At 37.6% G+C, this 14,493-nt stretch overlaps 1 protein-coding gene across 5 annotated transcripts in view; it reads left to right on the top strand.

Moving 5' to 3' along the window:
* MGAT4A (alpha-1,3-mannosyl-glycoprotein 4-beta-N-acetylglucosaminyltransferase A) overlaps positions 1-11,030 on the top strand; it is an 80,337-nt gene extending 69,307 nt beyond the window's left edge. For 4 of the 5 annotated variants that reach the window (XM_030445637.1, XM_030445611.1, XM_030445624.1 and 1 more), the window contains exons 13-16: positions 6,155-6,233; positions 8,287-8,353; positions 9,827-9,939; positions 10,334-10,539. In XM_030445637.1, coding sequence (XP_030301497.1) covers positions 6,155-6,233; positions 8,287-8,353; positions 9,827-9,939; positions 10,334-10,396 — 322 coding nt within the window. In that variant the 3' untranslated portion in view covers positions 10,397-10,539. Of the gene's footprint in view, positions 1-6,154; positions 6,234-8,286; positions 8,354-9,826; positions 9,940-10,104 lie in introns of all 5 variants that reach the window. The other variant, XM_030445630.1, reaches the window with a different exon arrangement.
* The last annotated feature ends 3,463 nt before the right edge of the window (positions 11,031-14,493 follow it).

Here is a 14,493-nt window from a genome sequence, read left to right as displayed (position 1 = left end):
ATATAGACTTGAGGAATTAATCTTTTTTTTTTTTTTTTTGGAAGCATATGCAGTTTTGGGAAAAGAGTGAGTAGGAGGCATATGTGATACAAGAAATTGAGCTCGAGAGAGAGAAAATAAATTATTCATCTTCCGTTTGTATTTTGCACGAGAAAATAATATATGCTTAATAACCAATTTCCAGTGACAGTAAAATAACATTGCCTAGTGAGGATTCTGGCAAAATGACAGAGGGGAGGTAGATTTCTTTCACCACATCTGCATCTTGTGATTAAAAACGGTGGATAGAGTGGGTGAATAATTAGTCTTGCAGTGAATGATGGCATCTGCAGAGAGCCAAAAATTTGCTGACTGAATGTTGCTTTTATAGAAATTCATGTTTTGCAGAATTAAAAACTGTTTTGCTGCATGTTGCTATGGATAATTTGCTCAAATGTGGAAGGAAACATTTCCTCTCTGCCTTCCTACCTCTTTTTCTTTCCTGAAAGTGGGGTATGCTAAAATATATCAGATTGCTAAAAGGAGATATGAGGATGATATGCAGCAAAAAGGATGTGATGTTTATAGAGCACAAACGCCTGCATTCCTAAATAGTCTTAGAGTATCTCTGTTTTAGCATCAAGATACATCTTTTGTCTCCTTCAAAATGTAACCAAAATATATTGATGGTGGATGTGAATTGTGCTTTTTAAAGCTTTTTTTGTATAGTATTTCCTTTTATAAAGCTGGCATAATTTAGGGGCTAAAGTCATTGTGTCTTCTGTTCTAATTGCTAATTGTTCAACAAAATAGAAAATGCACAGAATCAGACATAACATATAAGGAAATGTTTGGCACTTCTGTTTAATGCTGAAAAGAAAAAAATAGGTAATAGAGAATAACAGTTTTCTGGGCCTAAATATGCTTTCATGCTAGAAGTGTACTCACCTTGAGTCCTGTGTCCAGTTCTGGGCCCCTCAACTTCGGAAGGATATCGAGGTCCTGGAGCTGGCAAAGGGACTCAAGCACAGACCCTATGAGGAGAGGCTGAGGGAGCTGGGGCTGTTCAGCCTGGAGAGGAGGCTCAGGGGAGACCTCATCACTCTCTACAACTCCCTGAAAGGAGGACGTAGCCAGGTGGGGGTTGGTCTCTTCCCAGGCAACTCTCAGCAAGACAAGAGGGCATGGTCTTAAGTTGTGCCAGGGGAAGTTTAGGTTGGATATTAGAATTTCTTTATGGAGAGGGTGATCAGGCGTTGGAATGGGCTGTCCAGGGAAGTAGTGGATTCTCCATCCCTGGAGATATTTAAAAAGAGACTGGATGTGGCACTCAGTGCCATGGTCTGGTAACTGCAGCAGTAGTGGATCAAGGGTTGGACTTGATGATCTCTGAGGTCCCTTCCAACCCAGCCAATTCTATGATTCTATTAATAGAAGTACATTTTCCTCATAACCAAAATAGGAGGAGGGTAAATAAGTATATGTAGTTGGGATTATTTTTTTTTTTCTTTAATACAGCTGGTGGAAAAGTTTAGCTATTCAAAGAAGAATATTGAAGCTAACAGTAATGTATAGTAGTTTCTATACAACTTTTAGGGATTGTTACGAAAAATGAGAATCTCTCCAGGTGATCACTACCAGGGGAGTTCTGAATCAGGGTGTAGGCTTTTGAAATAATGTAGCAGTTAACTGCATTGGTAACCTATCATAGAATCATAGAATTGGATGGGTTGGAAGGGACCTCAGAGATCATCAAGTCCAACCCTTGATCCACTACCGCTGCAGTTACCAGACCATGGCACTGAGTGCCACATCCAGTCTCTTTTTAAATATCTCCAGGGACGGAGAATCCACTACTTCCCTGGGCAGCCCATTCCAATGTCTGATCACCCTCTCCATAAAGAAATTCTTTCTAATGTCCAACCTAAACCTCCCCTGACACAACTTAAGACCATGCCTTCTTGTCTTGTTGAAAGTCATCTGGCAAAAGAGACCAACCCCCACCTGACTACGTCCTCCTTTCAGGGAGTTGTAGAGAGTGATGAGGTCTCCTCTGAGCCTCCTCCTCTCCAGGCTGAACAGCCCCAGCTCCCTCAGCCTCTCCTCATAGGGTCTGTGCTTGAGTCCCTTCACCAGCCTGGTTGCCCTCCTTTGGACCTGCTCCAGGACCTCGATATCCTTCCTAAACTGAGGGGCCCAGAACTGGACACAATACTCGAGGTGTGGCCTCACCAGTGCTGAGTACAGGGGCAGAATCACTTCCCTGGACCTGCTGGTGACGCTGTTCCGGATACAGGCCAGGATGCCATTGGCCTTCTTGGCCACCTGGGCACGCTGCTGGCTCATGTTCAACTTCCTGTCAATCCAGACTCCCAGGTCCCTTTCTGCCTGGCTGCTCTCCAGCCTATGTTACCTTTGATCAGTGTATTAATGATAATCATGCTTCTGCCCTCCCCTCCGTTTGTGTATTAGGATGTATCTGAGTATTGCTTTCAGTTTATTGGTTGAGGGTTTTTTTCCTCCTCCAATTTGCTTGATTTCATAGGTGTAATTTGCTCCGTGGCAAGAAGTCAAACCTTCAACTTGGGTAAATACTCAAGTTAATTAATATCATAAAGAATCACAGAGTTGCAGAATAGACATGGTTGGGAAGGACCTCTGAGATCACAGGGTCCCACCGTGCACACACACAAGCAAAAACAAAACCCCTACAATCCTGGCCACCAGAGCATGCCATGAAGTGCTGCAATGATACAAAAACCAAAGTTTTCTCTGCAGCTTTGACTTTGTTCCAGAGTGTTTAGGTGGTGTTTTTGTTTTTGTTTTGGGTTTTTTTTTTTTTGTTTTGGCTTGGGTTTTTTTGCTTTTGAAATGTTGTGTAATTTTTTATGCCACATGGAGTGTTAATGTTTAGCATCCTATATGAATCTCATATGACAGTGAGGTCATGAGCAGAATGTAGCTGAAACATTTAGCAACTTCTGGCAGAGAGGAGGCTGTCTCTGCTCATTAATATCTACAGTAGCTCGTTATTATCTTTGACCTGTGACTCTTTAAAAAAAGACACTGCCAGAGGAAAAGATTCTCTATCATTCAAATACATTAGTATTTCATTTACCACTTGTAATTTAGAGTAACTTTTTGCTGATTACTTCAATCAAGAATGTGCAGATGTGTCCATGTTTGTATTCTGTAATAAAAAAAAAGCTGTGAATTGATACTCCATAGGGTAATAATAGTAATTTTTTTAATGACAGGTGAATTTGTGTTTGTTTGGGATTACTCTATTTTGAAGCCTGTGGCTTTCAGAATTTTAATTTGAAAGACTAGTTCAGAAGGTGTAGGCAGCAGGTAGACAAAAATATCATAGTAAGTCCATCCTAAGAAAAACGTCAGTTAACTAGGAAGAAAAAACACACGTTTTTACTGTTTACATGGACTGTCACATGTAAATCCCAGAACAGATGTCAGAATAACGCAGGAGATGAAAGCACAGCTACATCTGAGTCTTCCAGAGTCTGTATTGAGAAATACCTGCCGTAGCTGGAAAACTTTGAAAGCTTGTGACTTACCAGTATGTCAGGAAGTCAAATTTTACAAAAGAATAACTAATGATGCTTATGTTAGGAGATGTAGAATATCTGTTAGTACATTAAAATTTATGCCAGTTTTAAATTTTTTCTAATTTGGAAATTTTATTTCTAAGCTAAAGACTCATCACATGTAAATTGTCTGTGTATTTGTATTCATATATTCATTCATTTTTAATCTATGTAACTTCTTATGTCTAAGTAGGTGTTAAATAACCAACTGTTCACAAAAGGCTCAGGTATATGAAAAGGTCCCTTTCTAAACATAATTTTAACTATGACACATGCAGGTGTTATGTTTGTGTGTGCATACACTAGGCAGACAGGCATAGAAAACCTACTAAAAAAGCAGATTTGGTTAGAAGGAAACATGCAAATCAGATTTTAGTAATTACTTCCGTAAATTGTTTTGGCATTGTGCCAACTTCTAGTGCATTGCCCTAATGGTGTTGTAAGTGCTGGGGAAAGGAAACCACACTTCAGTTTTGAAAGCTGATAGCACAGCAGGAGAAATGGTTGGTTATGGTCTAGTGGTTGCAGGGTTGTTGAAAAGCAAGCAAACAAAACCCAAATAAATAAATACATCCCCTCAGGGGAAAAAAAAAAAAAGCAAACCAAAAAAAACCAACAAACCCTACTCTTCCAAATTAAAGCAAACCAAAGCCCACCAAAAATGACCACACCCCAGCATTACAAACCCATTATCATTCACTGGGAGCACAGTCATCACTGATCATGTGTCATTTCATTGTGGCTTTTCACTTGTGATTTCTCAGAAATAAGATCTGTGAGCACTAAGGAGAAGGAAGGAGTCTGTGGTTTGGTTGTGGTGTGGGATAGCAGTACCTTAGATGTGAGTGCTTATCACAGGCATTTTAAAGTAACTCTTAAAATTTTCAATTTTTTCAAGAGAAAAAATCCCACTTACAATTAGGGTATCTCACAAACTAATGGATGGTAAATTAGATCTGCTAGGTCAAGGGACAGTAGAATCTACTTTCAGTCTTTTGGCCAGTTTGCCAAGAGTTTTGCTTAGCTTGTTATTGAAATATACAATAAAGGTATCATTCTTTGAGGTAGTTAATTTTAAAATTACTTCTATCATTTTGGGATCACAGACATTTCTAAGAGTCAGAGAGCTCTGTTTTCTTCTTCTACAAAACCCCATAGTTTTGTAGCTATGGAGTATGGATTAACAGCAAGTACTTACACAGCTTCAGACATATTGGATAAAGATAAATTGGAATTTTCATCTCAAATGATGTCTTGATAAATTAGAAATTGAGCTAATGTTTGTAATTTTCATCAGGTGATAATTTCTGAACTAATTTTTGTCTCAGGCTGGTGTTGTATTTAATGTTAAAAAATGGTGCTTACTGTTAATTTCTTTTAAGTCCCAATTGAAGAAAGGTTTGAAATGTGTTCATAAGATTTTTACATATTTATTTAAATGTATTAAGACTAAAATAGGCTTTTTAAAAGTAGCATCTGAGTATGTGTAGTATCTCGGTAGCTTTTGACAAGTAATCTGTATAAACTCTGTGGTCCACTGGAAAAAAAAATGATAAGCAATGAACAATTTTTCAAGCATTGATACCACCTAGTGGTAAAAAATATTGTTACTTGGTTACATAATACATATTCAAAAGGATATGAAGTTTGTGGTACATATAAAGAAAGGGAAATTAAACTCTGTCTTTCATAACATCTACACATGCGTAGTATGCAAAAGCTGGTTGAGAGTGTACAGCTAGAATGTTAACACTTGCATTTCACTGCTCAGTTCATGGAATGGTTTTGATAGCTTTAAACATATTTACTCTGTTCCATTTAAGAAAAGAAACTGCATTAGATGCACAACTGAATGAGGGTAACAGGAACTTTGAACAAGTATAAAAAAGGTTCTTTTCTCTGTCTGTATATGCATCAAAAACCTCTGGGGTTTTGTGGGTTTTTTGCTTGTTTTTGTATGTTTGTTATGTAATTTTTTTTAAGTAAAAAAAAAAAAATCCACTGTGGAAAAGTTTGAATTCAGGTAATGCTGAGGGTGTGGATATGGCTTGGGAATTCCTGGCACAGTTATTAAGGAGACTTTGCAATGAATCCAAGTTGCAAGGTGGTCTGGGTGAAAAACTGGCCTGGCAAAATGTTGCCTCGGGTCGGTTCCTAGAACTGCTTCAGAAGGTACCAGCAAAGTTCATTCAGCCTGAGGGCACCAGGTGGAGGTGATGCAGGGAGGGAAGGATGGGGAAAGGCTGAAGGGGGGCTGGCTCCTGCTTCTGGAGGTGATACCAGTGCAATAGTGACTGCAGGGTTTGTCACTTTTTGTGATACAATCCAGCAAGATCAGATAATGGAAACTATTGTAAGTAAAATACTGCCCCCCAAATGTAAAACTTTAGCCACTTCAGTTATGATACTTTATGGAACCGTCTTTCATTTCTTATTGCCAGATGATTTAGGTGCAGTATAAAAGTTAGGTTTCTCCTTGTAACATCTGTAATGTGACTAACACGTAAGACAGAAATGTAGCTAATGCTGACTGACTTATGCAGAGTGTTTTGGTTTTCTCCTTTCATTTGTAGGTACTTGTTTCACAGTGGCAATCCAGAGCACCCAGGAGATATACTTCTAAACACAACTGTGGAAGTTTTGCCTTTCCAGGTATGAATTTGTTGATATGTGTTTTTCAGTTACAGGATACAAGCAAATCCTCCCAAGTTTTCTTGACTTTTTTTAACAGGGTAAAGAAGACATGAGGGGTTCTTCTTCTAACTGTAGGGTTTTTATGATCCTGATGCTCTCGTACTTTTAAATTTCTTAATTGTTCATTCAGTTGTTCATTCAGAATGTGGTCTGCTGCAAGTGTTGTTGGCAATTTGGGGGGGAACAAGCTCATTTTCTTCCTATTCACTGATACTATTAAAAAAACCAAACAAAACCCAAAACAAAACAACAAACTATCTTCCTGCTCTGTTGTGTTCTGGAAAATGGGAAAGCTAAGTCAATCTGCTTTTTGACTTAATAAAAAAAAGTCTTAGTTCAGGAATTAACACACATCGAAACATTACTAGATACTGAAATATCTGGAGTCTTAAACTGAATGTGTACGGATTCTTTTTTCCATAAATCAATCTGAATCTTATCTCAAGAGGACATTACACAATCTGTATTGTATTTTTGCTTAAACTCAGATGATATTGGCTCTTTTTGTCAATTAAATATTGTAGCTAACCGTTTTTATCACAACATTCCATGGAAAGATTAAGGTATTTCTTCAGACAGGCCTATTTTTTTAGTATTAAAATAGCAAAGTATTTCTATTTGGTATTATACACTTGATGTAGGTATCTTGAAATCTGTGCCTAAATTAGTATACACTAGATCTCTCTTTTTTTTTTAAGTAAATTATTGCTGAGGTTTGAGGTTTTTTTTCCTCCATTCTTGCAGTCTATTTCCTGGGAATGAGCAAAAATAGGAAACTCTGACCACTCCCACCCCTAAAAAGAAGTTTGATTCTAATTATACAACATGATATGTGGCATATTGTACCATAAGTTTTATGGGCTTTGTTTGTAAAGACTTTTAGAATTACATCAACAAAAAAAACCCCAGCAGTAGCCCTCACTTAATCTGAGCCTGAAAGAGGAAATTCTGTATCCAGCCCATTTCTAATCCATTGGTGTCAGCAGAAAATATCACCAATATGAGGACAGCAGCTTGAAGAATGATGGGTACTCCCCTGAGGAACCATTTCTTTGCTATAGACTTCAGTCAAGCTGGAAGCCCATTCAAGTACTTTAACCCTGATTCTCCCTAAGCAGAATTCAGAAAAAAAAACAAAAAAACCCACCAAACAACCACAGTGCCCACAAACTGGATTTATCTGAAATTCAAGCCAGACACTCAATAAACCCCCAAAATCTCTCAAAAAAAACAACAAAAAAAAATCCAAACCAATCTCTCCTCTTCAAAAAAACCCAACCCCCCTCACTTCTTCATCAGTCTCTCATACAAGTAGAAATTTAAAAAACAGAAAACAAAAAACCAAACACTCCAAAACCCAACCCAAACAAACAAACAAAAAACAATGGATGTAATTTCCAATTTTTTCATCCATTTTTAATGGATTCCTAGGAAATTTGTACAATATGTCTTTTAGTATTTGGTCATATGATTCTGGTTTTAATTTTCCAGCTGTTGTTACTTTGGTCTGTGATTTAATTTTTCTGTGCTTATTGAAGAATGTTTTTTATACCTGTGCCATTTTAGTGAGGCAGTGACAATTGCACTGCTTCCTTTGTTGGTCTGATGGATTTTCATCAAATTCTTACATGAAAAATAAGCTCTAAGTGTCATTTCTCCTAAGAGAAATCTCAGTTTCACCCTAGGAAAAGAAGGAAAGATACTGACTTTGCTTTTCTTCTGCTTTGTGCCAGTATCTGTTTTGTATTCTGTTCCCATGGAAGTTACCATGAGAGTAATGTGGGACACTTCTTTTCTACTTTGAAGCCAAATACTGTTTAGTTCTGGAACACTGCTGCTTTTTTTTATTGTGTTGGCTTGTCTAAGGTTATAAATAACTACTCTAGGTTGGTTCATAATTATTTAGAAAAGATTGATGCTGAATATATAAAAAGAGTTCACGCAGATTTGTCTTTCCCTTACAAAGTTATATGTCAAAATAAATGATCTACTTTATTCTTTGTTGTTCTAGAATGAAGAGCTGGTATTAAGCAAAGAAACCAAAGATAAACGCTTAGAGGATGGTTACTTCAGGATAGGTATGGCACAGTGGAAAGAAATGTGCATTGCTACCATTGCTACAGTTAGGATTTTTTCATTAGAACCAAAACAAACCTTAAACTGAGTTTTGATCATTCAGTTTGGGTACATGACCATGTAAGCTTTACATAATTTTGCTTACAATATTTCTGTTCTGAGGCTGATGTACTGAATGCAGATCTAGTGGTGCTCTTGGTTGTAGTCCAGCTGCATCCAACTTCTCTGCCAGGATCCATCACCTAGATTATTGTAGAGGCATTTCCAGGCTGTGTAAGATCACATCTACCCTGTGAGTGCACAGATGCCTCTGTGTGAGCTGTTGTGCTTGGCCTGGTTTTTAACATACCCTATGGACACTCAGCTGTCTGTTTGTGGGGTGAGACTGACAAAACAGCCGAAAGGCTGTTGAGGGAGATGCCAGGATACCTGTTGTCAAGGAAGAGAAATTTTACTTGGGGATTTTATGTAGCTTTCAGGACATAGGTTGGGCATCCCTGGTAAAATGAAAGCAAGCTTTTTTGTTATGATGAATCAGTTTCTGTGTTTATGTTTTAAGTGTAAAGTCCAACTGGTCTATTAAATTGGATTTTAATTCATCCTAATGTAGTTGAAGATCTTTTCAAAAGGAATACGTTAAAGCATGAATTATATTCCTTGTCCTTAATCCTGCTTGAAAATACATAAACCAGGGGCTTCATAGAGTTATGGTACCATCATTATGCTTGGAAAGGACCTTCAAGACCATCAAGTCCAATGCTCAGCCAACACCACCTTAACCACTAAATCATCTCCCAAGTGCCATGTCTACCTGGTTTTTGAATACCCCCAGGGATGGCAACCCTACCACCTCCCAGGGCAACCTGTTCCAATGCTTCACCACTCTTTCTGTGAAGAAATTTTTCCTAATATCCAATCTTAACCTCCTCTGGTGCAACAAGAAACCATTTCCTCTTCTCTTATTGCTAGTCACTAGGGAGAAGAGAGTAACATCCACCTCACTACAAGCTCCTTTCAGGGAGTTGTAGAGAGCAATAAGGTCTCCCCTCAGCCTCCTCTTCTCCAGACTGAACAGCACCAGCTCCTTCAGCCTCTCCTCATAAGCAGACCTGTTCTTCATAAGACATCTTCTTGTTTAGTTATTAAATGAAAATCTGTACCCACATCTTCCAAGAGTTTGAGGTGCTTATACCCTGAGATAGTTTCCACAGCTCTTATTCTTCCATGTAATCCTGTTCAGATTGCTGTGCTCTGGTGGTAAACCCAATTTTGTTTGCTGCTGCAAAGCTGAATCTGAAACTAAAAATCACTGTCTGCTTTTTATTTCAGGAATGATACCAGTCAGTCCTATAGCCTCAAACAATAGTTTTCACACATAAATTATGATATTACAGGTGCATTTTTGTGGATGCAGATTTTGTACTTGGTTTGTTGAAGGGGAGTTAACTGAAGATACTCTTTTGCTTCTTTTGCAGGGAAATTTGAAAACGGTGTAGCTGAAGGAACGGTTGACCCCAGCCTAAACCCTATTGCATCATTCCGGCTTTCAGTGATACAAAATTCAGCAGTATGGGCAATTCTGAATGAGGTGAGAGGTGGTATAACCTTTTAAAAATCTGGCAAATGTTGATTTCTTGATTCTGTCTGTATGTTGAAGCTCAATTTTTGCTATCTGTGAAGACAGTTACCTCTTTTTACTGAGAAATGTAATACTCTAAAACATGACTTCCTTTTTTCTGATTCTCTATTTCAGATTCATATTAAAAAAATTACAAACTGATTATGGAAATCTGCTTTGAGGAAACAGAATCCTTGAAAACTCTGACATATAAAAATCTGACATTCTTAGCAAGTCTCAAATTGAAAATACTGAGCATGCACCTTATTCCAAATTTCTTTCATTTTCACTTGAACTCTACCTCTCGTGAAATCTACTGTAGATGAGAAGATTGTATTTACCCCTTCTTATCTGATCCATCCAGAAACTGATGCTCCATGCTGGTAACATTCATCTGAGGTCTACGTTGTCCTCCACTTTAATGTGACTCTACCACCTTACGGTTACAGAACCTTGCTACACTTAACCTGTACTATTTTGATAGTATAGTATTATAGAGAAGTTGTACATATTGTTACATTCCTTGAAGAAAAAAAATATAATTATTGTTAAATATGTTTTATGAAGGGGGTACTTTGGGAATTCCATTTATTTTCTATAACAAGAACCCTCTTTTATAGACTGTCAGGGATATATATTAAAAATGTTAGGGATATTTAATTTATTAAAATAATTTGAAAAGTACATATTTTTATGCAGTAAAATTTTAAATTGATATAGTTTTTTTTATGAATTCTCTAGTTTAAGTTATCTTTCTACATTTTTCTTTGGAGATGCAAACATAAATTAATACCATATTTCAAGTATACTGCCATGTTTAAAAAAAAAAAAGATTAAGTTTCTAAATTACGTGATTTTGTACACAGAATATGAATGATGTTCAGAGGCATTAACAGGATTATTCTTTGGGCCTATGAAATTCCACTCTGTACAGTTTGTAGCCACATAAAAATCATGCTGAAATGTCTTGTTTCATACTATGTACTAAATCTGTAGTGAATTTGGATTTAATCCATTGCATTTTAGAAGAATTTTTTTCAACTCCAACCAGTTCTTTCTAACAATATTTGTAGGCATTGCCTAGCCTGGACAAGTTAATTTTCTGTACTGAAAAAAATGCTTTGGAGTGACCAAGGTTACCTTTTATCAGAAGAATTAATAGTAATACATCTGATCTACAGAGTTCTCCTACTGAGAAGTTCTATTATTGCAATGTCTATTTTAGACCCATTGCAGTGAGTAGTTATGGTTTTTTTTTATTTTCTTCCATTATTCAAGAGCAAGGTTTCAGTTTAACTCCTTTATTGATCGGGATAGTAATTCACACTAATGTTCAATAGGAACTGAATTTGGCCTCAAGTTAGTACCCTGCCTTCTCATTTCAAAGGAAACAACAGTGATCTTAAATGAATCAGAAACTCAGCCAGGAACTGAAAGTAGTTTGGATTAAATTCAGAGCACAGTTGTTGCAGTACTAATGCTGCCACTGCTCTTTAAAGTCCTGCTGAGGTACTTATGTGTAAGGACACAAGCATGGCAAGACTGAAGCTACCCTTTTAGAAATGGTCAGGAAGAGGCAGAAATCCTTCTCTTCAGTAGGAACGAAGTGCCTGCTGGGAGGGAGGCATCTACTCTGACTTGGGGATTCTCAGCTGTGCTGTGCATCAGCCTCCTGGAACTGACATCTCAAAAGGTAGCCCAGTTTTCCCAGTGCAAAAAAAGACATATGATATCCTCAATGCCTTTGTGGTCAGCACACAGATGTGCAAAACCTGTTGCAGGATCCCCTGATCTAGAGTGGGAATCTTGTATTTATGTCTCCAGTATGAAAGTGACTGATGGATTTGGCCTCTTTTTCATGACATGTTCCTAAGGATCAGGAACTTAAACCTGAGCCTCCAGCACCACAAGTGGAAAGCCATCACTGTTTTCTGCCTTGTGGGAAAATGGTGTTGTAGCTTTGACAGTTCATCAGTATTCAAGTTTAAGAGTTTTACTTTTGCAGACCATAGCAGTTTTGGTTTAGCTATGCTGTCTGAGGATACAGGGAAGTCAAGGTGTCTCTGTACACAAAGACCTTGTGTTTAGACTGGCTGGTGTAAGTTGAAGAAAAGAAGAAAGCTGCCAGGCAGGCGATATTTACTTTTTCTCTGATTGCAACAGATGATGTAAATAAAATGTTACTTGGAAAGCTTGTCTTGCCCAGAGAGGCTGTGGGCATAAGCTAAGCACTGGCCTCATAAATGAAGTTGATTCTTGTATTTAGGAACAGGAGTTAATAGACTCAAAATCCTCAGTGAATGACAACTGTTGTGGTGCTGTATCCCAGTTTATTATATGTATAGTGCCCTGCCATCAGATTATTGCCACGCAATGAATTTTAATCACACATTAGCAAAGGTGTTTAGGTTTTCTTCTCAGTGGTGCCTGTGAATGAATTATGCAAGTAATTGAATCTAGAGATATTTATTACAATTTAGATTGCAGAATGATGTTAAGTATTGCAATTTCTTAATATAAGTTTTTACTGACAGTGACTGTCAGCATTTTCCACAAGTTCAAAAGTTTACTGGTACCATTTATTTAAGAAAGCTGTGTTTGCTTATTCTTACTCCATCACTGTTCTGGTGTTTCACAGCACTAAAGATGAACTATTGCTAATATATCTAAAACCTTTTCCACATTGATTGCAGGGCTCTGATGTTACCACTGTACTCTCAAAAATGTTGACGTCGAATTTATCAAAGACAAAAAATTAAGTAGTGCTTGGTAAAATATGTGGGGTTTTTTCTAAAGATTGTTGCAATTTTATTACATTGTAGTAGCAGGAGCTGGAGATGCTCTGGGCTGCTTTAACACTTTAAATGTTGCTGAACTTATATGCTCTCTAAATATGCCACATTAATACAAATTATGTTTTGTAGATTCAGGCAAATTCAGGAGTAATTGGATAGTCCTGCAATTCTACTTGGAAGTTTTGCTGAGAAATAAAAACAGCAGGGAAAATGGATGGAAGCTGCACCAGGGGAGGCTCAGGCTGGATGTTAGGAAACATTTTTTCACTGAGAGGGTTGTCAGGCATTAGAATGGCCTGACCAGGGCAGTGGTGGAGTCACCATCCCTGGAGGCATTTAAAAGGCATTAGGACCTGGTCCTTAAGGACATGGTTTAGTAGTTAGGTTATGGTATTGGTCAAAGGTTGGACTGGATGATCTTGGAGGTCCCTTCCAACCTAAACATTCTGTGATTCTGTAAAATGGTTTCTGCCTAATTATCTCTGTGGATGGCTATTGTGGGCTTTCTACCTTTCAGACTCCAATCTCCATGTCAGCCTGAAGTGGTGCAGACCTCCTTCCTGGAATTCTGGTGAAAGAAGACTGCTTTGACCACTAGGCTAAGCAGTAGTTGGGCACTGCTCATGACTGGGCATAGCCCAGAGGGATGCAACTCTTACAGTATTACCATAAGAGTCTCTCATCATCTTGAACCTATTACCTGATTTCGTGAAGGTTTTTCCTATATAACTCAATTTGAAATTATTTTTGTTGTAGCCTTAAAATTCCCCTCTAGGCCACTGAATCTTACAGTAATCAAGTCATAGAAATTGTTTCCAAATAAACTGCATTGCCCTGGGATCCTATTAGCTCCTTCTGATGGTGTTCAAGCTTCAGAAAATAGAACTTTTTTGAAACAAAAGGCATTATCAGTCTGGGCAAATGACTCTTTACTTCCCACACTGGATGCCGAACAGATTGGCTGATCTGAGCGCTGGCTTTCCTGAGCTGATCAGGATTGCTGTGGACCAAGGAAATCCAAGACTGTCAGGATAATTTTGCTTTGCTCATTCAGTGGGTAGTCCTGAAAGCTTTGTAAATAATGTGAACAGGATGGGATCCTAAATTAGCACTTTTTACTTTTTTTAAAAATTTAATTTAAGAGTGTTTCTAAAGCACTGTATGAGGCTCTGTGCTTGTGTCTGCATCTCAGCCGTGTATTTGCATTGATAGAATATATTCCTTTGTTTTTTCTTAACTGAAAGATGGCTTAGAAAAATTGAAACAGATAAAGATATGATTTGTGGACCAATGAGACTAGACACTTGTCAGAAACTCTTGTTGTATCACTGCTTGTGTAGCTCTTTCAAAATCAGTTTTTAAATATCCTGAATCAGTTTAGAGCAATGCAAGTCATACTTTGCCCGTGTGCTGGAGTGCAATTAGTCTTTGACAAAATTGACAAACTGTGTAACAATTTTATTTTATTTTTTCCCCCAAGTATATTTTCCTTTCAGTCATCTGGGTTATTTGTTGAAAATATTTGCCCTAAATGAAGCAATGTAGTGATTTGTAGTTTGCTTACAACTTGGAAAATAGTATTTTCGTTCTGGATGGAAGGGAGAAAGAATTAAATCTCTTTAAAGCTTGCTTTACAATACATACACTCTAGGTTACAATACATTAAACTGCAATACATTAAACTCTAGGTTCTATATTTGTTCATACCAGGAAGGATGTATTCTGAAAA

The sequence above is a fragment of the Calypte anna genome, chromosome 1 (assembly GCF_003957555.1).
Source record: "Calypte anna isolate BGI_N300 chromosome 1, bCalAnn1_v1.p, whole genome shotgun sequence".
NCBI classification, from domain to species: domain Eukaryota; kingdom Metazoa; phylum Chordata; class Aves; order Apodiformes; family Trochilidae; genus Calypte; species Calypte anna.
This window is presented reverse-complemented; position numbering and strand designations above follow the sequence as displayed.